Source organism: Gossypium hirsutum, chromosome A06 (genome assembly GCF_007990345.1).
Source record: "Gossypium hirsutum isolate 1008001.06 chromosome A06, Gossypium_hirsutum_v2.1, whole genome shotgun sequence".
NCBI lineage: Eukaryota > Viridiplantae > Streptophyta > Magnoliopsida > Malvales > Malvaceae > Gossypium > Gossypium hirsutum.
The window spans coordinates 3,760,525-3,782,631 of NC_053429.1; the positions used below are offsets into that span (position 1 = coordinate 3,760,525).

Below are 22,107 nucleotides of genomic sequence, written 5' to 3' on the forward strand. Positions count from 1 at the left end.
AATTATAACACACTCGTGATATTAGTAAAAAAAATTATGTAATAAATTAATATGAAATGGTAAATATGATTATGGTTGGGATTGTAAAATTAAAAATAAAGATTTTAAGATATTAAATTCAAATAATATTATGAGTATATATATATATTAAAATTATATGTAAAAAAACAAAAAATATCTTAAAATGGTACTTCTTGCTTTAACAAAATATTATGTTTTTAGATAATTTTACAACTAAATTAGGATCCGATTAAAAGTAGTATCAATTCAATCATTAAAATTTTTAATTTAACAATTCAATTTATGATTTATCATTTATGGATATTAATAAAATCTTTCCATCTCATTTAGTAATTAAGATCACATACTGTTAAAGTAAGTAAATAAAGTAAAAAGCAAAGTTCAAACTAAACTTGTCCATGAGTTGAGTCACTCAACTTGGCCTGAAAGTCTATTTAATAAGAGAAATTTGATAAAAGTATAGACTTGAAATATTGACTTAGACAAAAAAATAAATTTAATTTAAAAAATATCAATCTAATATTAAAACAATTTAATATAATAAATATTAATATTTTGTGATAATTAATATTTTATTTATAAAATTATAAGTATTAATAGTATAATAAAAGGGTAAATTCTCAAAATAATTATTTTTCATCTCAAATTACATTTTAATCACTTATATTCACTTCTTGTAACATTTTAATCATTAAACTATTAAATGCCGTTGACGATATAATAATAAACTATCGTGACATATTAAATCATCATTTTAATAAAAAATTAAAATTAAATTATATAATGTATCTCTATATTTATTCGTTTTACTCAATTTAATTTTTTTCTTTAAACTTTTTTTCTTTTTTTTTATTTTTCATGAAAAATAAAATTAAAATAAATCTTATTTCATTTATTCTCACCCCACGATCACAAATTTTCATCACCTATCTATCATTTTAATAAACCAATTTAGATATCCCCATGACATAATCCATAAGACCTCACTCAAAGCAATCATGGAATCTGATAATCCACTTCTAAAAAAATTTCTCTTAACCTACTAACTAATCCCCCACAATCATTTTATTTTATCTTCCTTCCAAAATTCTCATCTCTTAAAATACATTATTTCACAGATTCTTTAAACCATCCCTACACGTAAAACGACTAAAATAACTTTGTTTTAGAATGCTAGCGCTCAAATTATTTGAAACGAGTGATCGAAAATATTATTCACCTAACCTCGCCTAATTTACCAATCTTAGCTCAAAAGAAACATCGCAATAAAAAATATTATTTATTAATTTAGATATGCGATGTTAAGTTTACAGCAGCGAGTTTTCCTAAACAGTGCCATTTTCCCACCAGCAAGCCCATTGCTTGCATCAATATAGACAAACTAAAAAGGACACGGCTACTCAAAACTCCTAAATTGCAATGACCTTGATGGGGGATTTTAGATTTTCAACATTAAGCGCCCAACGCACCGGAGCTCTTGCGGCATTCTTGCAGCATATCCATATAGAATTGGCATTTGCTGATATCACTTCCGAAGTTGCTCAGACACTGCAACCAAATCAATGAGCGTTAATCTCGAATGCACAGAAACCAGGGACACTACTCTGTACATTCAAGAGCATCCCTCAATATGGAAGCTAATGGATGAAGAATATAAGGGAAGAAAAATACATACATCACTTAGTGCTTTGGATTGAACACCACATGCATCCATGTTCATGCTATTTGTGTTTGGTGCGGGAGCAGAAGCAGCCGCAGCTGGTTCTGATGAAGCAACAGTCTCGTGTTTGATGACGCGAGGGCCAATGACGGCATCAACAGCCCTGTGAGCCATAGCAGTTCCGGCACCCCATCCAATACCTACGTATAAACAACGAAAAAATAAATAAATAGCCTATAAGAAATTCTAACTGTAAGCAAAAATAGCTTCCAACTAACCATCTACAATGGCAGCACCGAGTCCATTTCCACTTTGCACAGGTGCTGGAGGAGGGGCAGAACTAGCTGCAAAAAATCAAAACCCAATTAAGTTCATTAAACATAACTTGAGAGAATAAACTTTAGAAACAATGTTTCATACAAGCTTCAACTCAGATATAAATCTGCAAATCAATAAGAAAATTCAAATGGAATATACAATGCTCAATAACATGCTACTATTCACTCTTCTTACTGAATTCCCTCTCGTTAGTGTTAGAATTAACATCGTACAGAGGAAATTGATTTCCAACTCGTCACTACTATGGTAAGCTACAGCTACTAGACACTTTGAACTCCATACATTTTTTTTGGAGGCCAAAACATTAAAAACAACACGACAAGAACTACTATTCATAAAATAAATAAATTAGGTACAAGTTAAGTTTCAAGTATTCAGTTTGGTATTTAATTGCGTGTTGATTACACATGATTTCTCCATTCCAGTTACGTTCTTTCAAAATAAAACGAAAATTTTCGTGGATTTAGGAGATGGATAGAAAAGGAAAAATTCGTGACTAACCAAATATTAACATTTAATTATAAATCAAAAAAGAAATATGCAATAAATTTTGGCATTTAACTATAAATTAAAACTTAATTGCACCCTATTTATTCTCAAATTGTTGGAACTATTTTACATTTGATTTTTTTTAGACCAAAAGATTAAAAATAACACCACAAGAATTAACTATTCATAGAGTCATGTACAAAAAAAGTTATTCATAAAGTCAATAAGCAAAAATACCGGGTTTCGAAGGAACGTTGCTCGATGGTGCACGAGCAGCAGGCCTTGGGGCTGACCTTCCTGCAAAAATCAACATTTCACTTCTAACATATTGTGGGGATTATAGGTCTAAAACTACCAGGAAAAAGGAGAAATAGTGAAAAAAATCGAATAAAAAATCCAATAAAAATGCAGTGCATCCAATATCCGCAGGTAGAAAATCCTCGAAATAAAATTGCCGAAATTTCACAATCGCTAATGACATAACAGCGGGAATGAAACGAAAACCGAAAATTACATTAAATGAAATAAATTATTATCTTTACATGTCATGACAAACATTGATTTATTCAAATAAAAAAAATCAGAGAAAACTCCGAAACGAAGACATAACATAACATAACATAACTAAGAAGCGATGATCATAAAAAATCCTAACTTCATACACATGAAGATCAAAACCTAAATCATAACCACAACATACAGCATTCGATCTTTAAAAAAAATACTACAGCAACGGGAAGAGATAAACGGATCGTTTACTAACCTCCAGAGCTTCGGCGAGGCATTGTTAAAAGAGTGATAGGTTAAAGCTGGGAAAAGCGTGAACGATATATAAATGGTACGGATTGCAGGCTTTGTTGAGAGTCGTAATGCGTCAACTGATAGGCATGGCCTTTCGCTATATATAGGAGTGTTGTTGCTTGGGCAATAAGTTTTGCGGTTTTCATGGGCTCCACGTTTCTAGCAATCCGATCTGATGGCCCCGACCTTAGCATAGTTTAGCTTCTCCAGAACATTCTAATTTTGAGTTGAATATTGGGCTCTATTTTTAAGCCATAAGTAAATAAGCCCGTTATTGTGCTGCGGGCCCAATTCGATTCAAACTTGGGTCATTTTTTAATATTAAAATTCACATATAATTAAATTTGTTTATGGGTTGAGTTATTCGCTTAGGCTCGAAGATCTGTCCGAAATTTAGGAAGATTTATGTAAAAATATTAGGCCCAAAAAATAGACTTAGACAAAAAAATTAGATCCATTCAAGGCTGGGCTTGAACATTCAAGGCCCAAGCTTGGTCCAGCTCGTTTTTAAGTTTATAATACTTTATATTATGTTATTTTTATATATTAAGTAATTTAGGACACATTAAAAAAATAAACTTATACTAAATATATAATAGTACTCTAATGTAAATATTAAAATAATGCTAAAATGATTATAAAAATTTTCAATAAATAAAAAATGTATAAAGTTATTAAATATTAATATAATATAATATAAATATTTCTTAAATTTTAAAAAATAATATAAGCAAACCTAAAATGGGCTTCGGTTAATTTTTTTTTACAAATATAGACGAATTTGAATAAAATTTTAAGCTCATATTTCGGGTCAGATTAAGCTTGGACAAGTATAAAGTATATTAATATATGTTTAGATCCAACCCAACCCGGCCTATGAGCACCTCTATACCCAACTCATATTAAACATTTTACATAAATAATTTTTAAAAAATTTTACCTGAATAATTGCAAATTAAATTATAAATATATTTTTTTCTTATTTTATTTTGATTTTTAATTTCATACTAAATAGAAATTCATCAACTCTAATTCAAAGTCGATATAAATGCAATAATATTTCTCTATAATTTTAAAATATCAAATCTTTTACTCGATCTCGAAGCCATTTAATATAAATTTTATTTTAATTATTATATTTCTTTTTAAAAAATCCAACATAATTTTACGTTTATATTATTTTAAAAAAATAAAATTTTAATTTGTAATTACTTAATTATTTTTAGATTTCAAAAAAATATTAAAAATATTATTTTCTTGTACACATACAAATGTTCTAAAAATTCACTCGTGTATAATGGCGTTTTCCTCTTGATAAAGAAATGTTCTTTAGGTAGTGTTTGGAAAGCAACATAATAATTGAATTTAAGTGTAATTGCTTATATGTACATAAGAATAATATGTTTGGGTAACTCTTGTAATTATGTAATTTAAGCATCCCATTACACTCCAAAATTGGGTTAGTTGTGACAAAAAAATTCTTATATTATAAATCTTAACAATTTCTAATGTTATGACGAAAATTTTATTATAATCAATATTTTACATGTTATAAAAGTGTTATAATATATTTATTTATAAAAATTTATAGTCAATAAGTATAGACATAACTTATTTATGTATTCATGTTATATATTATAAAAATAATATACTTATTGATAAAAAAATATTATAGTTTTTATCATAATTTATTTATAAAAAATAACTTTCTAAAGTTATGGCAAAAATCTATATTGCTTTTAAGAATTGTTATAAAAGTTATTGGACAATTTATAAAACTTTATTTATAAAGGTTATATATTATAAATTATATATTTTTCTTACTTAATTTATAGATTATAAAAAGGGATATAACTTAGTATAAATATTCCTTCAAATTAAGTTTATATAATTTTTTTTATAATTAAAACTACAAATTTTTGAACTGTAAACTCAAATATTATAATGTCAATGTTAATTATACATATATAAAATATTTTCTTACACCATATTGTGGAGTATGATACCATTTAAGAGAATTATGACAGATACAAGCATAATATATAACTCTCGAACTCTTTAATTTGAGACATTAAAAGCTTCGAAATGTGGGTGATAAGACATATGTTGTTCTAAAAAATTATTTCTCATATTAATATCACCTTAGCATAACATAAAAAAAAAAGAAGATGGATCATACTTGCATGTTACATATTTCATATGGAATTGAAATGGTCAATATTTGAAGACTACATGAAATAAGGAAATATTGATAATCATAATAATGATGAACTCAGTAAATGACCAACAGATAATTATAAAGAGCATATGTTGATTATTAAAGAGGAAATAACCCAACAAATATGCACTAGAATATTTGGATAAAATTGCATATGACATTTATTTTTCTTGTTATTTTTATTAGTAATTGTATCATTGACTACATTTTTAGATTAACAAAATAAATACGATTATTTAATTTAATTTTTATCACTTGTTTAGAAATTATTTTATCATAATAATATTTTTCTAGTAATTAATATTTTTAAAATATAAATTATATAAATATATAACTATAATTTGTACTATCAAACATAACATATCTAGAGAATTATAATTTTTTATAATTATAAGAGAATGTAATTACACTTTCATTTAATTACTCTATAATGTACAAACCAACTCTTAACTAATCCCAAAATTACAAAACACAATGAAAAAGATTAGCTATAAACACACTTACTATATTATACTACTATATATGAAAGGAATGTGTGTGTGTGTGTTTTTTTTTACAATGAGAAAGACCGGTTAAATTTCAATTGTAACCTCTTTACCTTTTCATTTTCAATTTTAATCTCTATATTTCACTCGATATTGAGCATTCCTTATAAGACACTTACCATCAAAAATGGTTAGATTTCATTTTTAACCCCTCTACCTTTTTATGATTATATAAGAATAGTTAATTTTCAGTTTTAATCTCTATATTTCACTCAAATTTGATATTTAATATCTGCACTTTAATTTTTACATAATTTAGACACCTATACATTTTTTAGCTTTCCTTTTAACTTGAAAAATTAATGGTTTAATTTCAATAACAATCCCTCTACCTTCTTAAGATCATATAAAAATGATTAAAATTTAATTTTAATCCCTATATTTTACTCAAATTTAAAATTTAATCTCTACACTTTAATTTTAATATAACCTAAACACTTGCACATTATTTTTTCTCTATTCTTTTAAGATAAGAAAATAATGACTAAATTTCAATTCTAGTCCATCTACTTTTTAAGATTATATAAAAATAATTAAATTTCAATTTTGACCCCCTATATTTCACTCAAATTTGAGATTTAATCACTATACTTAATTTGACATAATTCAAATTAAAATGCAGAACTCTCTATTAAATTCAAGTTTATTGTAAAATCATTTTTTATACATTGATACCAAGGGAGTTATTTTTATTTCAAAATACCACACTAGCAAATTTAACATCAGGATTTTAACGATATTAACAAATGAATCTAAATTTTAAAATTCAACAAAATAGAAGTATTAAATTCCTAAAAATAAAAATATGAAGATTAAATTCAAAATATATGAAAAGTACAATAACTTTGAACATATTGTAATTTTTTACTCTATAATTTAATAAAAGAATAAGTAATCAACCCAACCCAACCCAACACAAAACATTGGAGGTAACCATACTAAATTAAAAGAGACGCAATCCCTTAATAACCATTGACACTTGTATGACACAGCATTTTGGACCGCCTCTTTTCATTAACCATTGACACTCAGTGTAACACAAATAAGCATCTCATCATGCTGTATAAAGTACTAAAGAAATCACATATTATAGAACTAGTAAAAGCATTAGCCATTTTTAACCTATCAAATGTACACAGAGTATAACAAGGAAAACCTTCAATTCAAAGTTTATCTAAATGTCAGCCTGAAAGCAAAGCAGCACCATGTATTTTCCCAATCACAAGCTGATTACTATACTTTAGGGTTCAATGTCAAGCTGGTTTCCTAATTATGGTAACTCATACAATCTGGCTATGTTCGCCTCCATATAAACATGGTAATCTTTTCTTTTTTTTTTTCAACTGTACCAAGCACACAGATGCAAGAGAAACTACCTGGGGTAAAAGTGTGTCTAATACCCACATCTTGTTAAATTGTTGGATTGGGAGCCAAATTGAAAACCTTCTAATCGAAACTAGAAGGAATGTCAATTTCTGTATCTGATGGATTAGCAAGCTCAACCAGAGGTTCCTGCATTTTGTATAAACTATATTATTTCATATGAGTCAGGAACACATGCAGTTAGTAAAACTGCTTTCTAGAAAACAAATGGTCATTGTAGTAAATAAGCCCTTCAACTTTGTCAATTTATCTAGATAAGCCTTTATACTTTCATTACACCCGAATAAACCCTTGGAACTCTAATTTAAACTATAATTGGTATTCAAATAAGCCCTTAATCTTTAACTGGTATCCAAATAAGCCTTAACCTTAACGTATACCTAAATAGAACTCTTAATATAAATCCATATTTCAGTTGAAATAAAGGCTAATTTAAATACAAATCAAAATATAGGGCATATTTGAATATCAAAAAAGCATAGGGGCTTATTTAACAAAAGTAAACTAGTTTAAGGGCTCTTTTAGCAGTTTTACCAAAAAAAAAATCTCCACTTCCTGATTGGGACCTACAAGAAAGTAGAATCATGTCTAAACAAGAACATTTGCTGTGCTGTGCTGTAGGAATTATATTAGGGAAAAACGGAACTGTTTTTGGTTTCAAATATATACACACACTGATGTTATATACCTCTGTAAAGATCCCTAATGTTTTACCTGCTCATCGTCATCTGCAGAGGGATGAACAATTCCCACAGGCAAAGAGTTTTTAAGATCCTCTGCATTTTCATGCAAATCCTGCACCAAGTGGAAATGCAAGTTACAAAGAAAAAGAACAGATTACCTATTAGACTGGTTCAATAATTTATTTCAGTTCTGAGAATTGTTCTGCTGAATCTTGTTCAGTTGCTTCAATATGTAAATAAATATCCACCTAAAACACAAAATTTAAGATTTAAGAATTTGTCCTTTCTAAGAATCTATGCCCATAAAAATCCTACTCAACAGAGATGGCCCAATCAAATACAAGAAAGAATCAATGCATAACACCAATCCAAAAATGAATTTGGTCTTCAAGTCGATACCTATGGTAAAGTATCAACCAGGAATAAATGCATAAACGAGGAATAACAATCATCAATATTTAAAGATCACATTTAAATGCTATAAGATGAACTTCTTTCAGGTGGTAACAGATTTTCCTTTCAAAATAAAAACATGTAATTCAAGTTAAGTTAGGATCAGAAAACCTACTTCTTCATCTGGGTTGACAGAAGCATTATTGGATCCATCAGTGACATCTTTTAAAGGATTCCCCTGCACAATCTATGTACATGTTAGAGGAAAGAAAACAACCACCTTAAAAAGCTCGATCATAAAGGAGAAGAATATGTATGTACATGTTCATCCTGGTTACCAGGGAAGTTCCCTTCCATAATTGAAGGCTTAACATCAATTTTTGTTTCCTGTATACCATATATATAATTCATTCAACAATTTTTAACCAAAGTAGCAAGTGAAAATAATAAAATAAATAAATATTTGCAAAGTAGAGAACATCCCCGTGATACTTACAGGTTCATTTTGGTCCATGGAAATACTCCTTCCTCCTTTACTAAGATCTCTCAGCGTTCCCTGTACGTTCAACATTAAGTTACAGAAAACAACAAATCACAACAACAACAACAACAAAAAGAAGGATTGTTGAAGATTACCAGCAACACTCCAAAAACTATGCTGACGTACTATAACTACACAAGATGATGCTTAATAGAGAATACAATGGGGACAAGCATGAAGTATCAAATGTGAAAAAGAAATAATAGACCATGGAACTGCAAATCAAGCATCCACAAGGAAAGCATCATTCAAAACTAATTTAACGAACCTTATTGGCCCACATAAGCCCACATGCATTACATAAAGTCCTTGGACCAGCTGGACCACGACGCATTGCTGGAGTATTATTTTCACTAACACCACAATGCTGACATCTCCGGACACTATAACACATTGAAGATATATTTCTTCAAAAGGTTCAACATGATATTTATATCCAAATAATCTGGTAACATGCAAGTTTGGAACTCACACAGTTTTTGGACGAGGAGTACCATCTTGAAGGTCAGTTTGCGAGGAATCCCAGCTTGAAGTACTAGTACTTTCCTTTAAAGATGCAAACTGCCCATTTTTACGGTGCATCCTACCAGAATAAAACTGTAAGCTGCACCACTGCCACTTGTATATATCATAAAAATGCAGTAATACATTTACCACTAATGTGTACTCATCTCCACTCACTATTCTATTAGTCTCATAAGATAATCAGTACATAAAATTGTGAAATTTAAATAGCCTATACATACAGCAGACATTAAAGTCCATGCCTACTTTTACGCCTGCCTCTCTTTCAAAAGAGGCAAGAACACATGGAAGCTTTTAAATTCGAACTTAAACAAAACCAACTGCTCGCCGTATTAAACACTTCTCAGGATGGCAACCTGTAATAAATGTCTATAGCCTTTTCCACTGCCATCAAAAGTTTTGGATAGCTGTTGTTTACACTATTAAGTTCTACATCAAAGAACCTAATTTCAAAATATTAAACTGTAGACCTAAACAAATTGAGGACAAAAAGTCATACCTCTGTGCAACCTCTTTCCGTACTGTATACCTAATTTTCTTGTCAAAACATCTCTCTTTCCTTTTCTCACGGAACCTAACCAAGGATGCTATTCGTCTTGAAAGATTGGAGCGCTTCGGAAGATCACCTACACCCTATCCAATATGATATATGGAACAAAATGAAAAAAAAAGGATAGTGGAATGCAATTACTCAATTGTTTATAATTATTTTAACAGCAGCAATACCCTGTTATTTTGATCAAAAGGTACTTCAATTGTAGGAACATCGGTGGGGATATCACGACCACCTAGAAGCAATAGAACAGCTTGAACCTATTCCATACAATCAAACAAAAATGTATGCTTATTCAGAAGAAAAGGGAAGAAGCTCTAAACCAGTGCATGCATTGAAAGAAAAGAATATAAAATAAATTACTTATTACTCAACCGATACAGAAAAAGCACATAAACAATTAAAACCACTTCCTCAAAATGAAAAAAAGGCAATTAAAACTCTAATGCACAAAATCAATCTAAGGGCTGACTATAGTAAAATAGCAAATTGTCATTAATTTCACTGATGATTGATGGACACATATTGAACAAGAAAAAGCACAACCAGCATATTAGATTTGGACACTTTAACTTGAATCCAACATATTTCCTACCAATTATTAAAACATAAACTTCTAGCTAGATTAAGAGTGAAACAGTAATTTGCCAAAGTTATCAGAAGTTATTATCAGCAAAGAAACAATTGTTTTGCTTCCATAATTCAGTCAACAAACTATTCAATGAAATTAGTGCTTCAGCCACAAATCAATAATTAAATTCATCAACCATATTCCAAGAAATGAATTCAGCCTCTGCATATTAAACCTTTTATTTAAGAATCGTATTACAGGCACATTATTACACTTCCAGCTAACTTGGTCACATTTCTCACGTCAAAATATTACTTTAAAATAAGAATACAAAAGGGAAAAAAAAAGGAAATAAAAATGAATCAGTAATAATCGAAATCTGCTTTGCAAAAACAATTGGACTCACAGGAGAGAATTATTTTGTTACTAAAATCAAACAAAAAACAACTAGCAATAAATATAATTTTTATTTGAAAGAGGATAAAAAGCTAAAAACCTTTTCAGGCGTAACAGCAGGGAACACGTAAACTTCTCCTTCAAAAGAGAGAGTAAGCTCGCTAGTTCTCGATGCCATAACCACGCCTCCACCACCATTAACGCCGCCTACTACTCCTGTTCCATGCTCCGCCACATTCACAGAGTTGGCATTCGCGTCCTCCACGTCATCCATAGCGTCATCTTCGTAGTCTCCATCGTCGTCCTCGATCTGTATCGTCCCTCGCGCGTGGTCCACAAACGGACGCGCCTGCAGTGGCTGAGGATTCGCCGCCGCCATATAAAAACAGCAAAAAGGAACAACCAAAGGCCGCACCTTTCCAACTTTAGCGAAAATCGATGCCCCCTCGAGTTAGCGATTATCACCTGTTTCATTGAAAAGCCATGGCTTCCGTTGGGTTACTGGTTACATAAAATTCACTTAATATTTATCTTTTTCATCAATATTTTTCCATTTTCTAAACCCTAAACCTAGATAGAATATTTTTCAGGTTGAACAAAACATCGATTATTAGAAGAAAAAAATTGAAAGAAAAAAGAATGATAAAAGGTTGAAAAATAACCCTAAATATAGCTAAGATTTGCAGGGGCCTGAGCTCGTGTTTCCTTAAAGAAACTCAAATTGGAAAATTTTTCTCTTTTATTTTTAAATTTTATTTTTTGATAGAAAGAAAATGAGTCGCCTTGTCGAGAATTACTATTTCCCTATATGAATATAAAATAAAATAAAATAAATGAAAGAAAGAAAGCAAAAGGGACTTTGATAGGTGTTCTGCGGGAGTACGGTACTGATATGTGGCGGATAAAGTAAGATGGTCTAATTCTGGTTTTAGTCCTTACACTATAATTCTACTTTTGTAATAATATTATTTGGATGTACCGAACGGTATAATTATAAAAATAAGTCTTAGTAACTACAAATATTAAACTATTACAAATTAAAAATTTATATAATCTAGGCTAAAACTAATAAATTGGGACTAAATGAATAAAAACCCCTACATATAATGAAATTTATAAACCTATACATATAATTATATATAATAGATCTCGAATCTGAATAGGGTCTCTACTTATCACACCATTATTTTTTTCCATTGAAGTGATGCATGGTCATCAAATTTAGCCTAAACATATTAAATTATGTTAAAGTAAAAGTATATATAATTTTAATTTTTTTAAAAGAGTTTAAATTTAAAATGATTAAAATCATAATTATACCAAGTGAGACAAAGTGAGGTCCAATGGAATTGATGAGTGATGAAAAACTTTGGAAGAGGTTGGGCCCACAATGATAGAGAATTAGAGATAAATCTGGGAAGGAATAAAAGAGATCCAACGGCTCTGGATTGAAACGACACAAGCGTGCGGTGAGCATCGTTATATTTACTAGATAAATGCACGCAAGTATACTATTGTATTTGAATGGATAATTCGCAATAAACTTAAAAAATAATATATATATCGCTAAAATAATTTAAATGTTTAACAATGTGAGGTAAAAATATCAGGAAAGTCCCTGTATTAATAAACAATTTATATTTTGTTTCATTTAATTAAAAAATGAGAAAATTAGTCTTTATATATTAGATTAAAGATCAAATTAGTCTTTTATGTTAAAATTTTTATTTATTTGTACTTTTAAAACTGACATGGTTAATAGAATAACTAGACAGTAACTTTTAGCATGTCACGTGTACCTCATGCTAACGTCCAAAAACCAATTTTTAATGACATAAACGGATAAGATTTATAACAGAATGACCAGTTTGCTCTTTGATCTAATACATTGGGACTAATCTACCTATTTTTAGTAAAGAGGTAAAATGCAATTAGACTCCTACTACAAGGGCCTCCATAATACTTTGACTTAAAATATGACATAAATTGCAATTATTTAAACATGGTTGATTAGATTTAACAACTTTCAAATTAATAACAACATAAACTTAATATGAGAAATAATAAAAATAAATAAATAAAACGATATAAAAGACTATAAATAAACACATTTGTTAAAAAGGTCATTTTTTCTATACAAGCGGTAAAAATTTTTAACTTCGTAAATAGAGTTGAGATTTTATCACATGCCTTTTTTTTTAAAAAAGGGAAAATATTTGATGTGGTATAAGTGAAATTTAAAAATTCTATAATATTAGATGATGGCAAGTATATATAATATATAAAGGATGGGATATATGGCAATTTTATAATTCTACTTGTGAAATTTAAAAAGTGCATTACCAATGTATTAAATACTCTCTTTTTTTTTAACAACTTAAAAGATATGTAGCAAAATCTCAACTCGTTTACGGAATTAAAAAATTTCACCACTGTACGAAATTATTATATTTTTTATTAATGTGTCAAATTTTCTATAAAATGATACTGAATATTACTATACAAAAAACAATCAATAAGATATATGACACAAAAAATTGAAAGTTACTGTAATAGTATCGATTTTGTCATGTTTATGTATTCATGTTCGTTCATGTTATTTTTCATATCATATTTGTACTTATTTTATTTTTGTGAGTTCGGAATATTATAATATATTTTTACATGTTAATAATTTGTTTTATGTGATTAAGGTTTTTTTTTATTTATCATTTAGTGTTTTGCTTAAGTTACTGTAGCTACTCAATTTATAGTAATGCATTTATTGATAAATTATAACATTAGTTATAATATCGTCATTGAATTATTCAAAAGTTTTTGTTTAAGTTATTAGACTGTTAAAATCGATATTATATGGCTTTATCTGTTTCCATTGTTTACACAAATCGAAAGCTCTTTTTCCCTTTCTCTTCTACAGTTCAGTTTTTTTTCATGAAACAACTTTAGACGTTACAAATTTGCTAAACCAAAATTCAAACTATTTTTTCTTTGATGTCCAACATTAATCGTCAAATTAACCTGGATCTAAGGTATGTTCTTCCACTCATTAATGGGTACTGATCTACCATACCGATCTCCAAATTGTTGATTGGAGCTCACTATCAGAACGTTAAAAAAAATTAATAGCCTAGTGATTTAAAAAAAAACACTTGAATAGTTTAGTGACCAAATTGTAATTTTTTTAGTTAAGTGATGAAAATGAAAACTTACCCATATTATTTCAAGTTATTCTCACATGATTCTTAATTTTTATATTTGCATAATTTATTATAATAATTTTACTTTAATTACGAATTTACCTGGTTAAAATTAAATAAAAGCATGAGTGGTGAGTAATGTAAATACTAATTTTTTTAAATCGAATAGGTGTCAAATTGATTAGGCCACTAATTTTCGGTCTAATTGGTTTAATTGGTTCGATTTAAAAAAATTAAAAACTTTAAAATATTCAAAAAAAAGTTAAAAAAATGGATGCAAATATTTTTTAGTCGGTTTATATCGGTTCCCAATTTAACTAGTTCAAAACCATTTATCAAACTGATAGCTCAACCCATTCAAACCACACTAGTCATTAGTCTCATTGCTTTAACAAAAAAGTAAATTGATTTAATTACCCGTCATAATAAAAAAGTCATTGCCATTGCTTTGTTATATCGTAGTTAAGGTTAACCCTAAGTCATGGCCTATTAATCGGATATGCATCTATCTCATAAATAGTTTAGGTTCGAATCATTGTTACATCAAAAATTTATTGTTGTTAAGGTAGTAACTATAATGATAAGAACCAAAATAATTTCACCATTTTTAAGCAATATATTTATAAATAGATAAAATATTTGGTAAATTGTGAATGAAGTTTTTAAACTCTACAAGTAAGGTTGGGGTTGATAAGTGTCTTATATGAACTCCCAACTTTTATGTGTTGAAGAGACCATTTCTTATTTTGTGCCGAAGCAATTTATAAATCATAGGCTGAAACATGTGAAATCAAAAGGCATTACTTGAATACTACTGCAGGTACATGTGAAGAAATGATCAAAAGGGTCATGTGTGCTAGAGAATTGGAATTTTCTATAATAATGCACGGGATATAGTAAATTACTAAAAAATACATATTAAAAAAAAGACAAATGTAAAAAAATTGAAATTATTTGTAGAATAAAAAAACCATCAATCTATTAAATACTTACCCTTGTAAATATCATAAATAAATAGTAAACAATAATATTTTTACACTAGGGAAGAGTAAAAAAAAGTGTTGCAACTTACTCTTTTTTTTTCTTTGAAAGCAAATATTTGAATTAATTTAAAATTAAAAGAAACAATTTCATATAAATAAATAAAGGTATAAGTATCTAAATTATACATGAACTTTTATCTAATGTATAATCTCATACGTGAATTTTAATTTTATGTAATTTTATACATGAAAATTCTGATTTGATTCAATTTTCATAAATCACTAACAATATTATCAAATTAACACCATTTTACGTTTGATATATTTTATACACAAACAATTATATTTATCTAATATAAAAATAAATATATGTATTCATTTCTTTAAATGTGCACATGTGAATTAAAATCAAAGTTTCATGTATATATATGAACCATAATTCAAGTTTCATGCATATAATTGCATCGAATCAAAGTTCATATTATCAAATTACATATTGGACCAAATTTCATGTATAATTTAGAATAATTTGTATAACATTTGACAAGCTTAGGTGCCAAATTAGAAAAAAAGGTGCTAAATTCAAATATCCAAATTTGTACAACCCCATGACTCAAATTTTATTATTATTATTTAAATTATGCCTTAATCGAATCGAGTTATTTGATTTATTCAAATTTATTAAAAAATTTGATTTTTTGAGTTCTAGTTAATTTGAATTTTACAACTCAAATAATAAGTGGGCGTAAACACTTACATATGTTAAATTTGAAAATAAGTAAATTGATTTCTTTCAATAAAAATATATAAAAAATAAAAAAATTCATAAAAGAATTAAAAAAGAACAATTAGAAGTTAGATATAACATTATATAAAACTCTAAAAAATATATAAAAATGAAAATTTAAAATTTTTTTCAAAATGATAAATAATTATCAAATTAAGTTTACGATACTAAAGTATCTTGTTTTTCTTCTCTTATTTTTCCTTGAAATAGTTTTGCAAATATATATGATCTCAAATTTATGTGCTCTAACTTAAAATTAACCATATTGTTAACAAAATTTCAATTTGACATTTTTAATTTTTTTAAAAAATTAAACTCAAACAGTTTTACTCTACTCAATTTAAAAAATTAAATTCAAATCGAATTAAAATAATAAAATAAAACTCATTAACTCATCTAACTAGAAAATTTTAACTCAATTCGAGTAATCTTTCTAACCTTACTTTTAATGTGAATGGCTAAATGGAGGTTAGACACCCTCCCCATGTAATTAGTGCGAATAAAATTGACTGAAGTTGCAGCAAAGTCAACCCATAGGAGAACGAGTAAATTCGATAAGTAAAAAGGTAGGTCGGTCGGTCATGACAAGAACACTACTAGGCCTACTACTAATCCTACAAATTGAAGCTAATGGTCAACCAATAATAATCAAAATGGAATAAAACAACTAACCATGCTATTGCTACCACATTCACATCAAGACATTCCATAGATGATATTCTTTGGTATTTTTAGCTTGGCTCAAATGACCAAAAAGAAAACGATGGACCACGACAAGGATCTGACAAAGAAGGAATAACATATATAAGGACTCCAATTGACCCTTTATATAAATTATTATTCATACTTTACGTGAACTAAATTCAGATTTGATTATTTATTATATATATTCAATGAGTATCTACTTTACAATATCTTTCTGGTGAAGGTATTGATCTTAAAATGCATTTGATTATTTATTATATACATTCAGGGAGAATATCTGCTTTACAATATCTCTCCCTCAATGGCGAAGGTATTGATCTTAAGATGTATGGTCAATTTTAACCTTTAAGATTTTTATCTCCCTATTTCAAAGAAAGCCCAAAGGGATTCACGAAATTTTGAAAAGAGGCCTAGATCCACCAAGGAAATATTTCATCATTTGAGCACTCCTTGGACTAGAGAAACAAAAACATAACTACAACCAAATATAGACATACCAAAAACAATATCTCCACCGTTAGGGAGTGAAAAACTCCAAAGCAGATCCTCGCCCTCAACAATATATATATGTGTATACATATATAAAAAGAGGCTTAGATAGTCGAGGGGTAAAGATGCTGGAAGCTTATGGCATATGAAAAAGGATAGTTGTTGAAGCTTCAAGTGATACATCTCAAGTAGCTTCTCTTAAAAAAGAGTTTTAATTAATGCAAAAGGTACTCACTCAAGGAATAGGGGGAGAAACCTCGTATATTTGATAAGGCAACTATGATATCTGTACACGTAGGACAAGTTTTAAAGAAATTACTAATGAAAGATCTAGCTGACTGACACATTGGCAAATATTGGCATGGATGATTAGTGCTCGGCAATGCCGATTAGAGCTTAGTCATCGCCATTTGAGAAAGGTACTACGTTGCTTTCTGTAGGAATAGCAGTTCCAGAATCCGAGTCATTTGGTTCGCTTTCTCCCTATATCAGAAAAAAAGTTTATGTTAGCAGGGGGTCCAGACGTCGAATAACTTCACAATCTTATGAAACATACCTGCTCAACTGGAGTCGGGGAATGTTCATGAGTTTTCTTGGGAATATCCCTCAAAGTACCCTGCATGAAGTTACAATAGTTAAGAACTCAAAGCACGTTGAATGTTATGAAGAGGGGAAAACATTAATCTACATGCAAAACTAAAAGTAAATTTAAAACAATGTCCGTAAAAGAGACGTTGGATAACACTTGTAAGCAAAAAAAATCAATATCGAAAAGGTAAAAATTGGGAGGGAATACATATGTCCGTAAAAGTACATTTCCTTTTCTTGATGTAGAATCTTGTGGGCTACTGCACATGCAAGGAGAGAAATATGGGGGATGGGTGTTGGGAAAAGGAGGCAGAGAAAAGTGTAAAGAAAAATCTTGGAAACTTAAAATATAGCTACAATCACAATCTTCAACTTTTATGCACACAAAAAGAGATAAATATTACAAACTATATAATTGCATAATGTGCAGTCGGCAAGGACACGAATCACATTCCCCGTTCCCATCACTCTGGATATTTGTTTTTGCATGTAGAACAGAGATAGGGAGAAGTGCGGGAGTTACTTGGCTCATACTGAAGGCTAAAGCAACTATGTAAATCTTATTCCTTGACAATAGCTTTATAGAGTGAGTCAATGAGATGTCACTGAAAATTTTTAATTGGAATCTTAATTATAACCAATCCAATTTAATAAATCTTCAACAAGCAGTTAAAAACATAAAAGTGACTTAAATACATCTAAAACTACCCAATATATGAGCAGAACTACAGTGACAATGCTGCAAAGAATCATGGAACAGCAACATTCTCAATTGTAAATGAGAAACGTGGAGAAAGTGAAGAAATATGAACTATCAATCACAGAAGAGACACCAACCTTGTTTGCCCAGAAAAGTCCACAAGCATTGCATAGCGACCTTGGACCAGATGGACCACGTCGCATCATAGGGGTGGCCTTTGAGCTAATGCCACAGTGCGTGCAACTGGAAAGATTGAGAAAATGACATTATATAACTTCAATTATTGGATTTTATCTTGAGATTTCACCAGGAAATCTTATAAATGAGAGAAATGATAAATATATTGGCAGTATGCCTGAAGGTAAAACAGAAAACACATTTGCCAGATCTTCATTGAAAGAAAATGCAAAGAACAGCACAGTTGAAGATGGTATAAAACTCACACAGTATCTGCTAGGTTATCATCATCCTGACTACAACTGCCATAATCACCATCAGATTTTCTGGAAGATGTAAATTGACCCTTATTACGCTGCATCCTGATGCAATCACAGAGATAAGAAATTACCAAATATCGAACAATAAAAGTTGCCAATAAGTACAGACGGTCCCTAATGAGCTTTCTAGACTCCTGTTCAGTAAATAAAACATCCAAGATATTAAGATTTCAGTTTCCATGAACTCAATAGTGCGTCTATATATATTTTCTTTCTAAATTATTCTGTTACTTAATCATTAATAGAGATGAAAATTCCCTAAAAGATTAAAAGGGTATGCTCTCCCATTTGTTTGTGTGGTTCTCCTATTGCTCCTAGAGCAGACAATTAAACATTGAAGGAAAATAATTTTTGCCATTGTTTGAATTCTTTAAATTCCTTTCCCGTTTGTGAGACCATTTATTTATCAGACTTGACCTATACAAGACACATGTCAGACTGAAAACAATTTAAAAAGAAACATGGATCATGAAATTAGGTGTTTTCAGTGAATATAAATCCCCTAAAACGTCAATATTAGGTGTTTTCAGTGAATTCAAATTGAATTGTTACAAAACATCGATCATGAAATTAGAAATATGAGCTTATAGTGATTCTTAAATGAAACTTTTATTCAAAAGCAGTTCTTTTCAGTAATGGCTTCTTCATTAAATAAGCACTGTATTAACTTATAATAAGTTTTAAGGACATGAATAGATATGCCAGATCCCAGCTTATTCCCAATAGATATCCTGCTCTAAAATTTTGTTGATTGAGTTTGATAATTCTGTAGCAAAATAAACAATGCAGCGGTCAGTGACAAGCAACAAGAGCATCCATGAATTAATAATTAAATTTGATGATAGTGAAACTAAACAGGTGGATAAATGTTATCCTAGTACAGTCTGATGTTCCAAGAAATATTAACTTGTAACTCCTGATTTGTTAATCTATCAGCACTATATATACTCCCTAGATCCTAATAATTTTGTTAAATTCAAACAATTTTAAAAATTAGACCCATAGAAGACTAGACGACACTGCAATATCTTGTTAACAAGATTCCTCAACATAGAAGACAACTTTAATAAAAGCTTATCTATCTGGGCTACATGAGCCTGCAAAAATGATTATTTATTGCTCTTTAGAATTGGATGGTAATTTATTAAACACATATTTATAAAGATCCTCAGATTCTAACATTAATGAATAGCATGCATAAACACAGTGAACTAATCTTAACATTATCGATGCATGTGATGATCATGCTCATATAATGTATGAAAAGGAGAAACATAATTTGCATAAATATAAAATTTGCAATAAAGATAATTTACATTGGCAATCCGGTAACACCAAACATATCTCCTGTCGTATATAACCCATAACCTCCTTTAAGTATTAATGCTCATGTAATTCCTCAAACCTCAAAAGGGCCATTGTTACTAAAACTATACTAGTTCCCAGGCAAAGTTGTTAGCATCAACTGCAAGATCAATAAAAACAACTTTCCTAGTTCAAAATTTGATGAAAACATTCACAAGGCAGTTCAGGGAAGGAAAATGCAAACCTAAGAGCAACTTCCTGGCGAACACCATATCTAACTTTCTTATCAAAGCATCGTTCTTTTCTCTTCTTGCGAAACCTGTCTAGCGACGCTGCTCTGTGCGGTTGATTAGATCTCGGAAAGTCCATTCCACCCTAAGCAAAAAGGGGGAAAAGGTAATTAAAAATCATAGCAAGAAAAAAGAAAAGTAAACAAATTTAAGAGTACTACCCTTAGGTTCTGAGATGACATTTCAACACTATGGGGACCTGAAGTCAGTTCACATCCACCCAACAGTAACAACACTGCATGAAACTGCAAAAATTCGATTCAAAAGGAAAATCTTTACAATGTGCAATTTTATTTTATAACTTAAAATAAGTTGTAACGAAGTCACATCACTCCCCAGTTTAAGGTATCAATTTGGTACTTCAAAAACAAAAAATCTAAGCAAACCCTAACTGGCATAATTGATAAAAAAAAATCAGACCTTCTCAGGAGTAATAGCATCAAATACATAGACCTGACCACGAAACGATAGAGTGAGTTGGCTGGCACCATCGCCTCGTGGAACAACATCCAAGCCAGAGGCGGAAGTAGCGGCGGCAGTGGCGTAGAAAGGATTGGTGGCTACGTCGTCTACTCCACCAACATCGTCGAGGGAGGGAGCCTCGTAAGTAACGATGTGGTGGTTATCGACGGATACGGAGGCTGAAACATCGTCGTCGACGTCAGCGTCGGAGCCGGCGATCTGAGGGGGAATGTTCATAGGCTGAGATTGTCCGTACATTGAGGAAGCATTTACAGGCAATGAAATCGAAAGCGCAAAAAACCCTAAAGAACGAATCGAATAGGGAAAAAAAAGTTAAAAAGAGGCGAGGAATGTGTGTGGATTAATATAGAGCGCTACACTTTCAATTTTAGTTGCAGTGAAGTGAACAGAGTTCTGTTAAGTGTTAACCTTAATGAATAAAAAAATAATATAATTTTTCAATTAAATTAAAAGAAAAGAGGGGTTCTGTTTTTCAGAGAGAGGAGAGAGAGTGAAATACAGCTAAGCTGTGGTGGAGACGATATGGGTGAAGATTATATTAATACTTTTTTTAAAAATTTTTGAAATCATTTCATTTTTAAATTTTAAGATAATGGTACAATACTAATTTTTTTTTTTGTATATCGAAAATCAATCGGATCAACCTAATTGAAATTATTTGGAATTGGACTGGTGGCTAATTTGGTGTAAATCATCCATTTTTAATTCTATTTATCTGATTGATTTAACGGTTAAAGCAAATAAATTATTAAAAATTTTAAAATAAAAATTATTCTAAAAAATTTTAAAGATTGATTCAATTAATCTTTATTGATTTGCGAGTTAACTGATTTTTTATATCTCTCATTAAATTGATATCTTGATTAATTTTTGAGACCCTCGTCTCATTGAGTATTATTGTAGTTTTACGCTTAATAATATTATGATTGAGTTTAATTGTCAAAATGTTATCATTGCTTTGATTC

At 29.5% G+C, this 22,107-nt stretch overlaps 3 protein-coding genes across 19 annotated transcripts; all 3 read right to left on the minus strand.

The window, feature by feature from the left end:
- Nucleotides 1-1,277: 1,277 nt before the first annotated feature.
- Nucleotides 1,278-3,422, minus strand: LOC107941550 (coiled-coil-helix-coiled-coil-helix domain-containing protein 10, mitochondrial). The gene is made up of 5 exons (XM_016875099.2): nucleotides 3,273-3,422; nucleotides 2,747-2,806; nucleotides 1,960-2,025; nucleotides 1,697-1,881; nucleotides 1,278-1,569 (listed from the first exon to the last, which is right to left on the minus strand). The coding sequence occupies exons 1-5, from the start codon at nucleotides 3,292-3,294 to the stop codon at nucleotides 1,474-1,476; spliced, it is 429 nt and encodes a 142-aa protein (XP_016730588.1). The 5' UTR covers nucleotides 3,295-3,422; the 3' UTR covers nucleotides 1,278-1,473.
- Nucleotides 3,423-7,160: 3,738 nt separating this feature from the next.
- LOC107941558 (GATA transcription factor 24) lies at nucleotides 7,161-11,993 on the minus strand. Of its 17 annotated transcripts, none has more exons than XM_041114885.1 (12): nucleotides 11,781-11,948; nucleotides 11,219-11,583; nucleotides 10,325-10,411; nucleotides 10,098-10,231; nucleotides 9,546-9,656; nucleotides 9,342-9,456; nucleotides 9,029-9,088; nucleotides 8,854-8,919; nucleotides 8,708-8,770; nucleotides 8,171-8,251; nucleotides 7,991-8,022; nucleotides 7,161-7,585 (listed from the first exon to the last, which is right to left on the minus strand). In XM_041114885.1, the coding sequence occupies exons 2-12, from the start codon at nucleotides 11,495-11,497 to the stop codon at nucleotides 7,354-7,356; spliced, it is 1,260 nt and encodes a 419-aa protein (XP_040970819.1). In that variant the 5' UTR covers nucleotides 11,498-11,583; nucleotides 11,781-11,948; the 3' UTR covers nucleotides 7,161-7,353. The 17 variants fall into 17 exon arrangements, with proteins under 17 accessions (XP_040970819.1, XP_040970817.1, XP_040970816.1 ...); XM_041114883.1 differs by having other exon boundaries at nucleotides 8,708-8,779; XM_041114882.1 differs by having other exon boundaries at nucleotides 9,546-9,677; nucleotides 11,781-11,944.
- Nucleotides 11,994-17,459: 5,466 nt separating this feature from the next.
- LOC107941556 (GATA transcription factor 25) lies at nucleotides 17,460-21,650 on the minus strand. Its single transcript, XM_016875110.2, has 7 exons — nucleotides 21,080-21,650; nucleotides 20,821-20,904; nucleotides 20,614-20,744; nucleotides 19,011-19,106; nucleotides 18,705-18,810; nucleotides 17,836-17,895; nucleotides 17,460-17,762 (listed from the first exon to the last, which is right to left on the minus strand). The coding sequence occupies exons 1-7, from the start codon at nucleotides 21,377-21,379 to the stop codon at nucleotides 17,676-17,678; spliced, it is 864 nt and encodes a 287-aa protein (XP_016730599.1). The 5' UTR covers nucleotides 21,380-21,650; the 3' UTR covers nucleotides 17,460-17,675.
- Between the last annotated feature and the right edge of the window lie 457 nt (nucleotides 21,651-22,107).

Bases quoted from the DNA above. Each gene is read 5' to 3' on its own strand.
- LOC107941558 (XM_016875111.2), bottom strand. From the start codon at position 11,497: ATGGCGGCGGCGAATCCTCAGCCACTGCAGGCGCGTCCGTTTGTGGAC. The intron at 10,232-10,324 runs GTATTGCTGCTG...CATATTGGATAG, and splicing joins CTTTTGATCAAAATAACAGG to GGTGTAGGTGATCTTCCGAA. The intron at 9,678-10,097 runs GTATGACTTTTT...GCAGTGGTGCAG, and splicing joins CGGAAAGAGGTTGCACAGAG to CTTACAGTTTTATTCTGGTA.
- LOC107941550 (XM_016875099.2), bottom strand. From the start codon at position 3,294: ATGCCTCGCCGAAGCTCTGGAG. The intron at 1,882-1,959 runs GTTAGTTGGAAG...GTTTATACGTAG, and splicing joins CGGTGCTGCCATTGTAGATG to GTATTGGATGGGGTGCCGGA. The intron at 1,570-1,696 runs GTATGTATTTTT...ATTTGGTTGCAG, and splicing joins AATCCAAAGCACTAAGTGAT to TGTCTGAGCAACTTCGGAAG.
- LOC107941556 (XM_016875110.2), bottom strand. From the start codon at position 21,379: ATGTACGGACAATCTCAGCCTATGAACATTCCCCCTCAGATCGCCGGC. The intron at 20,905-21,079 runs GTCTGATTTTTT...GAATTTTTGCAG, and splicing joins ATGCTATTACTCCTGAGAAG to TTTCATGCAGTGTTGTTACT. The intron at 18,811-19,010 runs GTGAGTTTTATA...CAATCTTTCCAG, and splicing joins GATAACCTAGCAGATACTGT to TTGCACGCACTGTGGCATTA.